At 38.6% G+C, this 9,633-nt stretch overlaps 2 protein-coding genes across 2 annotated transcripts; one reads left to right on the plus strand and one right to left on the minus strand.

The window, feature by feature from the left end:
- Positions 914-2,911, plus strand: LOC104746539 (glutamyl-tRNA reductase-binding protein, chloroplastic). Its single transcript, XM_010468047.1, has 5 exons — positions 914-1,350; positions 1,477-1,557; positions 1,983-2,087; positions 2,205-2,354; positions 2,479-2,911. The coding sequence occupies exons 1-5, from the start codon at positions 979-981 to the stop codon at positions 2,725-2,727; spliced, it is 957 nt and encodes a 318-aa protein (XP_010466349.1). The 5' UTR covers positions 914-978; the 3' UTR covers positions 2,728-2,911.
- On the minus strand, positions 2,831-4,494 carry LOC104746538. The gene is made up of 2 exons (XM_010468046.1): positions 4,408-4,494; positions 2,831-4,170 (listed from the first exon to the last, which is right to left on the minus strand). The coding sequence occupies exons 1-2, from the start codon at positions 4,472-4,474 to the stop codon at positions 3,026-3,028; spliced, it is 1,212 nt and encodes a 403-aa protein (XP_010466348.1). The 5' UTR covers positions 4,475-4,494; the 3' UTR covers positions 2,831-3,025.

The raw sequence follows: 9,633 nt of genomic DNA on the forward strand, positions 1-9,633 counted from the left end.
GGTTGTTAAACTAATACTCCCTCCGTTTCAAAATATAGGATGTTTTAAGTAAAGCACGCAGATTAAGAAGTTTTACTTTTAACAAATTCAACCAATCAAAAACAATACTGCATAATATAAAATACTAAAGTAATCTAAAAGTTGCATTGAAATTTGAAGACATCCTATATTATGAAACAAAAAACTTCTCCAAAACATCCTATATTTTGAAACGGAAGGAATATATAAAAGTAGTTGAAAACAAAATTAGATCTCGAACCGACCTAAACTGATTATATTCAGAACCGTGTTCACTGTTCAGGCGAATAGTAACCACTAGTCATGTCTCCATAATTATAAAAAGCCGGTTTACACACAGAAAAATTTGGTGGAACATCAGGAAAAACACATGCTGATCAGTTGATCAATGACAATGATTATTATTCATGCATGACTGATGACTCTTCTGTGTTTTCTTTCTTTTTTATTCCTTGTCTTTTAAGTTTGTGAGGTGGTCACAATGAACACTTGATTGATTGTTGAATTGTAGCGTAACACAGTGTGCAACTACTACACCACTTCATAACTTTTTGGTGTAACTCTCTTCTTCAATTCTCTTTTACCCAATGCAGACGTCAATACATCTACGATATACTATTGTTGTATATGATTTTTGGAAACAAATATAAGCAAAGTAGCAAACAGAAAATGACTAATAATAACTCCAACAAATAAAATAATGAACGAAATCCTAATTTCAAGCTACATTTTCTGAGCGATTTTTTGGATTTTATGTAGGAAAAAAAAATGATTGTGTAGTGAAGATGAAGTCCACATTATAAAACACAATAACCGGGAAAATTTTGTTTCGGTTTACATCGGTTACGACTCTCCGGTTTGTTCTATTCGAAGTTTTTTTTGTTTATCTTGATTTCGTCAAATACAAAGGCAGAGTCCTTTTCTCTATCTCTCTCTCTCTCTCTCAGAGCAAACCAAAAAATGCAACTCCAAACCCAATCCTTCGCTCTCACTCTTCTCCCATCTCCTAATTTCGCCAAACCCACCGAGAGACGCGAATTCATCTCTCTAAAACGAGACCCATTTCGTCCAATTTCGCTCCGATGCTCTGTTTCAACGGCTTCCGCTACTCCGTTGACGGCGACCTCCGCTTCGACGACTCACAAGCCCTTTCCGGCGGAGGTATCGAGGAGTATCATGGAGCTTTCATCAGTCGGAACTCTATCCACTTTGACCCACGACGGCTGGCCTCTCGGCGTTGGAGTTCGCTTCGCCGTTGACCAAGATGGCACTCCTGTTCTTTGCCTCAACCGCACTTTCTCTCCTGACAAGAGGTCTTCTCTTCATGTTCAGGTCCGTCCTCCTCTTTTTTTTGCTCAATTCCTTCTTTGTAAAGTTGCAAAGTTTACTCCTTTTATAAGTATTTGGTTATTGTTTCTTCTGATCGTATCCTTTTTTGATTCTTGTTTATGGAATCAGTTAGAGCAATGTGGGTTGAGGACTCCTCAGTGTACGATACAAGGTAGTATTAGTCGACCTGGAGACGATACTGTTCTAAAGGTATGAGCTTTTTTACTAAAATCTCTCTCATTCCAAAGAACACATCATTAGTCTTGGAGTATTTTATCTAACTGTGCATTGTTTATGATACTTTGTTTGGACGATAAGGTTTCTTGATTGATCTGTTAATGTCTCTTAGGGTAAAAAAGAAGACTTGCATCATTTATATTCATTTTAGATTATAGCTTTGACGTTAGCCATATTCACTATTTCCATAGTGCTTTCTATTGGTATTTTAAGGAGCTATTGAGTGTGTAGTTTTGGATAGTGGTGTTGGTTTTCGACTTTTCCGTAGCCTCTTGGAGATGTATGTGGAAACCAGTTTGGCTATTTCTCATAACACTGATTGCACGATGGTAGGTTTATTGCTCTCTTCATGTGCTTTTACTTGAATTGAATCGAAGTCTTCACAATGTTTGATGTAGCGTCTTAGTGCCACATGGAGGAAAAAATTTGGGGAAGAAGTTGAGGAGGATAGTTTATATGTTGTTGCAGTTGACCGTGTACTCCAAATGGAAGATTTTATGGAGGTAGAAATCGCAAGCTCTTCCAGTTTCTTTTGACAATTAATTCTCTCTTTATATCGTAACAAAGAACACGTGCATTTCCTGAATACTCTGATAACAACGTTTTGAATCCTTTTACAGGATGGAATCTGGGTGGCGTCATCAGATTATAAAAATGCAAGTCCTGATCCTCTTCGAGATGTTGCAGAAGACATTGTCAACCAGATCAACACTAACAACATGGAAGACATTTTTCGTTTCTGCAACGTATACGTGGATCTGGACTTTGTGGTTAGTAACTTAGTATATTCAGCATGCTATGCAAATACTCTAAAGAATGTTTAATCTCAGGAGCAAAGCTACTAGTTTCACTTGTTTGTTCAGGATTATCATTCATTTTTCTTATTCACACCAGGTTTCAGAAACAAAGATGATATGGATGGATAGGCTTGGATTCGACCTCCGAGTATGGTCTCCACGAGGTGTATATGATGTGAGGATTCCATTTCCGATGGAAGTAACAGATGAAAAGGGAGCAAAATCATCCTTTAATGGAATGTCACAGCTCGCTTGGGAAGTAGAGAAAAGCTATTGTCCTGCAGATTTCAACAAGGTTAAACTACTTAAGCAAGTAGTGGCATCATCACTCAAGGGAGCACAGTAACGGTATTGACTTCTTTTTGTTGTTGTCCACATTATTTTTCTTTGTTTACCAGTTTATGCCACAATTGGTAAACAAAGAGCTCTCTGTGTTGTATCTCTTGGATAAGTATCTGTTCTGAGTAAATAGGGCATGCACCAAACATGATGTAAGATTTTGTCCAATAGGAGATATGATTATGCGATAGTTCAATTATCTTTGAATGGTTTTGGAAAAAGGTCGTGTACACTTAAATTTATGACCAAATAATACATTCGTTATGAAGAGAAAAGTGGATAAAGAACAATATAATACTATCACATTAAGGTTTACGATTTAACACACAGCAAAAAGAGCATAATATTTCTCTATCAAATATTTTGTAGACGACTTTATTTTTACAACGTTTATTGCATTGGCTGCATATGTCGCGAGTAAGACGATTATTGAGAAGAATATCAATCTTTAATTGACGAAAGATGATTCTTTTACCAGGCATCATATACATGACCTTATCTCCAAGTAAGCATTTAATATGCAGTATGACATTGCAATTCTTGCACATATAAATCCCTTTATTCGGATCAGCTTCTTTTTCACAAGCATCACACAAATACTGACCCTTTACTTTCTTATCATAAGAAAAAATGAGAAAATGTTCATCATGCTTGTACCTTAGCTTATTAGGTAATGTTGCACATTTAAAACACATGACAAAACCACATTCTCCACAGTTTAGACGATGGCGTCTAAGTTTATTGCAAATCGAACAACTTTGTGAAGTTTGAGGGTCAGATGTAAGAAACAAGGGATGTGGATGACATCGACGATCACATGTCTCGGATAAAGAAGCACAACGTACGTCTAATATGAAATCGCATCTCTCCTCACAACACAAGTATGCGAACCCATTGCTTTCACGCTTACAAGCTTCACATATGAGTGAATCCTCTATATCATCCACTTGTAGCCTAAGGGGATGAGGATGCGTCGCATGTTGTTTCTTACGAGAAAGATGGGCACATTCTTGATGGAGGATAAAATCACATTGCATGCAGCTGTAAATAATTTCATCACAGATAGCAAGTGTGCATGCTTGACAACGTTTGTTCTCGTCAAATTTTCTATTGGTCTCATCGTCGAGTCTCATATGATGATTTTGATGACTGAAATGTCGTATGATTCCATCACTTATCTCATCGAACGACTTAATAATATCTTCATATGGATCTTCTTGTTGTCCATCAAGTTCTTTTCCATCCCATACATCTTTTCTGGTTGCACATTTAGAATGAACACCATAAATGCAACCCTTGACGCAATAATATCTTCCATAATTTGTGTCTATCTTCCCACGACACACTCCACACAACCATTTTTCAGGAGTTAGTGAAGAAGTGAAAGAGAGGCGGTGTTCATGACGTGATATTCTTATGATGGATGGCAAGTAAGCACAAGTTTTATGGGCTACAAAATCACATTGACGACATGAATACATCATAGACCTAGTATTACTCAACCCACAAATGTCACAAATCAATGAGCTTGTTCGAGGAAAACAAAAGAGGGTATGCTCATGCCTTTTTGGACGGTCTATTGCAAGGAGTGGTGGCTTTCTAGCACAATATGGACAGATAGTAAAATCGCATAGAGAGCAATGGTAAACCCAATAAAAATCATCTGAACAACATAAGCATATCTTACTCGAATAATTAGCTTGAAGTCGGAGAGAATGTTTTGGATGATGCGGGTGATTTTGTATCGGCTCCATACACTCTTTGTGGTAGTAGGTTAAAGCAATTGGAAATTCGCNTCAGGAGTTAGTGAAGAAGTGAAAGAGAGGCGGTGTTCATGACGTGATATTCTTATGATGGATGGCAAGTAAGCACAAGTTTTATGGGCTACAAAATCACATTGACGACATGAATACATCATAGACCTAGTATTACTCAACCCACAAATGTCACAAATCAATGAGCTTGTTCGAGGAAAACAAAAGAGGGTATGCTCATGCCTTTTTGGACGGTCTATTGCAAGGAGTGGTGGCTTTCTAGCACAATATGGACAGATAGTAAAATCGCATAGAGAGCAATGGTAAACCCAATAAAAATCATCTGAACAACATAAGCATATCTTACTCGAATAATTAGCTTGAAGTCGGAGAGAATGTTTTGGATGATGCGGGTGATTTTGTATCGGCTCCATACACTCTTTGTGGTAGTAGGTAAAAGCAATTGGAAATTCGCTAAGACATTCTTTGCAGGAACAAAATAAAGTACCGACCAAGGGTTTCTCACAAATCTGGCATAAGAACTCGTCATATGTACCGTCTTTGCTGTTGCACAAATCTAAGGGACGGATGTGTGATAAAGATGATAATGTAGACTTGTCGGCATTGGGAAGAGTTGGTGACTCTCTGAAATGTATCCAGCGAAAGTCGTCTTCCTTGTTTTTAAAGTTTGCATAAGGGCATAAGAGAAGAGGATGAACAGATTGCTGCTTTGACTCACAATTCATGGCTGAACGGAACACGGAGGATATGAAATTTATGATGGATATATATAGATGATTTGAGAGTCTTGGTACGTCTTTATATATATATATATATATATATATATATATATGTGAATTAAGAATGCGAACATTTCTTTGTTTGTAATACATTCTAAAATTCCTTACGCAACCAATGCGTTTCCCTTTGCATTTTTCTAATGTTACTTGTCTATATTGAAACAGTTACAGTGTAGTAGCTAGTATTCTTTATTCTTTTTTTGTACACCGTTTCTTTAAAATAAAGTTAACTTTACTTGATCAACAAAGCATATGAGAAGTCTTTCTTGCTTGATGAGAAAGGTAGACTTGACTTGACATGTTATACTACTAGTGACATAAATATCGAATATCGTATGGCAACACCAGAGTCTTCAAGAAAGCTAGACACGTGAAAAACGTATTTGAGCCATATCTAGAAAAGCCCAGTGGGCCGAGTACAAGTCTGAGAATCACATAGGTTCGTCTCTGAGAATCAGATAAAAATCGTATCCTTTTATTGATATTTGGTTATGGAATCAGTTAGAGCAATGTGGAATGAGGACTCCTCAGTGAACGGTACAAGGTATTAGTCGACCTGGAGACGATACTGTTCTAAAGGTATGATTTTGTAATGATTCTCTCACTCTCACTATCCTGTAGAATCCTCTTATGGTAAAAAGAAGACTTGCATTTGTATTCATTTTAGAATATAGCTTATAGACGCTAGCCATTTTCACTATTCCCATAGTGATTTCTACTTTTATTTTTTTTCTCATTTTTCACTATTCCCATAATGCTTTTTTCTCTGAACAGTGTTGTTAAGTGTAAAGTATACATATATGCCACGCCGTCAACCTAGCCAATTCAGAGAGCCAAAAATCTCCAGCTATTTGTAAACTACTTTTTCTTCAGAACGTTTATGGCATTTGTTGCATATGTTGCGAGTCAGATGATCATTGCGAAGAATAGCAAAGTCATTAATAATGGGAGAAATTCATACTTTTTTGAGCAGTATTGGATCTGAAAAGTCACTAATCACGTCGCTATATAATCAATCTACGATGATATGACATCATGCTTGCTATGACTAAGCATCGTCTTAAGAAGGTACAAACCATTCCCATGTCTAAAGAATTATTATGTGAACTAGTTTAGCCTCCACTTGGTAATGAAATTGATCTTTTGGCTTGCCACATTCATGGTAACCTAGAATAACCATCAATCATGATGCTTAATAAATTGTTTACGGATATCTTGTCTTTAAGACGTCTTCCCCTTAGCTTAGTCACAAACTTAACTTTGAGAGCAATGGCATGTGCAATGTGTTCACGGAGGAGGGTAAAAAGAATCCAATTGGCAGTGTAAATCATTAGCCCCTACAAAAGAAGTGGATTTCCGGATTCTTAAATTAAATTCAAGGATTTACATTTGGATTATTTTAGATGAGTAGAGGAAGAGATCTATAAGTAAACCTTACTAATCTTATTTCTTTCACACTTATCATTTACTTTGATGTATTTACTTTCTTATACTGGTGTCGATGCATCCCTATTTACTCAAGTTCAACTAATTGACTTATTATGCCTTTTAACAATAGAAAACAAAGCAGGTTCTAAAGGAATCATAACTTTCATTATAGAGAAAGGAATGGCCGCCTCAAAAAAGCTGTTAAACCTTCGATTCTCAACTAAGGGTCAAAGTACAACTCCAGTGCCTTTGAAGCCGAGAAAGTCCAGACAAGGATCCACTTCCATAGGGGGTGAGGGTGTGAAACTACATCAAAAGGAGACGTTATCGAGAGTATCTGTGGAGATGAACAACGGTATGATGGAGGGTGCAGATCCGCCAGATACCATACCATGATTGGAAGGCTTCAATCATCTCAAGGGACAGAACCCTCTGTACATGCCGTCGACTGGAAGTGTTTTTTCTAGGTTCCTCCCTTTCCCTGAGGATATGGCTTGTTTGTTTCGTCTTCTGGTATAGTCTCATTACTACAATTCCGGTTTTACCATGTAATTCGCTTGCTACCTTTTTACAGCGGATTACATATGTAAGCCGAGACCCTATAGACATTGGCAGGGATTCTCTGGTGACACCAATGACACAGAACCACAATCTTTTTTTGGAGGAACCATCATCACCATTGTGTTGCGTTAACGAGGGCCACCCTTTGATGTTCGTGTTGTCTAACTCCTCCCTTGAGGAGAGCCCCTCCTTCTCATATCTCTCCAATGAAAGAACGTGTGCCCATCTCTGTAGGAAAATCTCCATGAACCCACCTGTGAGGGTACGTATATGGCTATTAAACCTGAAAGATACAAATGTTGTCTGTTCTATTGAGAAAAGCTCAATATCCTCATTCAATGAGAGATTCCTCAGAAGAACTTCCTCCTAAAAGGAGAGATCCTCTGTAAATTTAACTTGTTGGTGTTGGCTCTCATGGTGCTCCCTCGGTTTCACTCCCTTGACTACTCAAATCCATCTTGTTTCACTCTCTCTGCTATTCATTTGGTTAAGCTCTTTCAAAGTGATGTGGCAAGATGGTATTATCTCAGATATTTTCTCCGTCACTCGACTTCTGGGAACTTGTTCCCAACCTACTCTCCCTGTCCAGGGAGCTGAAGACTTACCATCTTTAGTGCGAGCTAGGTTTACAAAAACCCGTCGGAATCTCAGCATTCCACTGTGGCAAATCGTCGTTTTTTGGCCAATGAATTGGTCTTGGGCAGCTTACTGTCACTTCATGTGGCCTATCTTCTTGGTGGTTCTCACTATCTATAGGGTCTATAGACCTCTTTATCTTAGTTTCAGTACTTATTGTATCTTGTGTTCTTTCTACTGTAGTTGCTCGCAAGCTTGTTTTACCATTTGTTGTAGCTTGTTCCGAGTGTTGTGCTTGTGTTTAAGCAACACACTGTGTCTATCTTTCCTCCTGTATAAGTTAGTTGGGTGCATTATACTTCTCTTAGAGTGGAGTACCAAGAACCTTGTAACTTAAGTTAATGGAGTGTATGTTTGACAAAAAAAAAAAAAAAAAGAAAGGAATGGCCGCTTGCGGTGTTCTGTACGGACGGAGACGGAGTGATGTTTTAGATCTCCAACAACAGATCTGAGCTCCTCTCGCCCTCCTCTCCTCTTCTGTTATATGCTTTTCCCTGGATCTTTGCTAATTCGGCCTAGATCTACAAGACTACATTTTATTTCCCTTATCCTTCTCCAAATACAGCTTTTTTCAGAGCCGCTTCTCTCTCCTCTCAACTCTTATGAAGCAGAAGAATCACTCTAGCATTATGCTAAGCCCTACAGATGTTTTCTCTAGCTAAATGCTAAGTCATTTTCTTTACTTATTGGCCTTAGGCTCAAAGACAATCTCACCTCTCTGTTCATGGAAAGAACAAGACATGGTTAGTGATAAGGACTGCTCGAATCTCCTAGGCTCCTCTTATTTCCACTTTGTTTCCACCATGATTTCTGGTGAGATCTTTCCTTACTCTGCTCTATCCTTCTGCCGGTTACCCAAGGCAAGCTCGGCATTCCTCGTGAGACCATTCCCTCTCCAACTGGGTGCTGACACTCTTGTCCTCTTTGGTCTCAGATCGAAAAACTTTCTCACAGTTGTGAAGGAGNATTCCTCGTGAGACCACTCCCTCTCCAACTGGGTGCTGATACTCTTGTCCTCTTCGGTCTCAGATCGAAAGACTTCCTCACAATTGTGAAGGAGCTTCTGAAAACTCTCAATTGGGAACCATTTCCACCTATCTACCTCTGGTCCCTATCATTGGAACGGAGACCTCCTTACTTGAAGAATGAGCTGTGGCATACCCTTCACCCTGCTTTGTCACCGGCCAGATCCTTCTCAATTTATGTCTCATTTGGTTTTAAGGGATGTCATAGACCTCGTTCCAACCGCTGGTTCATGCCTATTTTGAAGCTAAATCTAGATCTGGTGAGCTCTTCACCGGTGGAACAACCATATCGAATGTAAAGCCTTTTAACAAAGCAAGATATGGGGTCGGTGATAAAACTCGTGTTCACTCGGCTGATTCGATCTCACCCTTCTCATCGGTCAAACATCTGGAGCTAGTTGGTGAATCCAAGGGCTCCAACCTTAGACACACCCTCATGGAGAAAACCGATTAACATACTGATGCTCACATCACTGGATTTCTCTACATTAGTTAGAGAACAAAAGCTTCGACGACATGGTTCCGTGCCAGATTGTCTCTGAAAATTTCGAACTAATTCCTTTTGGTGGGCCTCTACTGCAAATTATTTGGAGTGGGATAATGTTGGTTTAGTAAAGAGGACGTGTCCAAAGCCCAATAGCATTTGCCAATTTGTAATAACTTCCTCACTAAATGAGAGATCATCTATAAAATCTTCCTTTAAGGAATG

The sequence above is a fragment of the Camelina sativa genome, chromosome 15, assembly GCF_000633955.1.
Source record: "Camelina sativa cultivar DH55 chromosome 15, Cs, whole genome shotgun sequence".
Lineage (NCBI taxonomy): Eukaryota > Viridiplantae > Streptophyta > Magnoliopsida > Brassicales > Brassicaceae > Camelina > Camelina sativa.

Bases quoted from the DNA above. Each gene is read 5' to 3' on its own strand.
- LOC104746538 (XM_010468046.1), bottom strand. From the start codon at position 4,474: ATGGAGCCGATACAAAATCACCCGCATCATCCAAAACATTCTCTCCGA. The intron at 4,171-4,407 runs GTAAGATATGCT...GTGATTTTGTAG, and splicing joins ACTTCAAGCTAATTATTCGA to CCCATAAAACTTGTGCTTAC.
- LOC104746539 (XM_010468047.1), top strand. From the start codon at position 979: ATGCAACTCCAAACCCAATCCTTCGCTCTCACTCTTCTCCCATCTCCT. The intron at 1,558-1,982 runs GTATGAGCTTTT...TGTTTGATGTAG, and splicing joins GAGACGATACTGTTCTAAAG to CGTCTTAGTGCCACATGGAG. The intron at 2,355-2,478 runs GTTAGTAACTTA...TATTCACACCAG, and splicing joins ACGTGGATCTGGACTTTGTG to GTTTCAGAAACAAAGATGAT.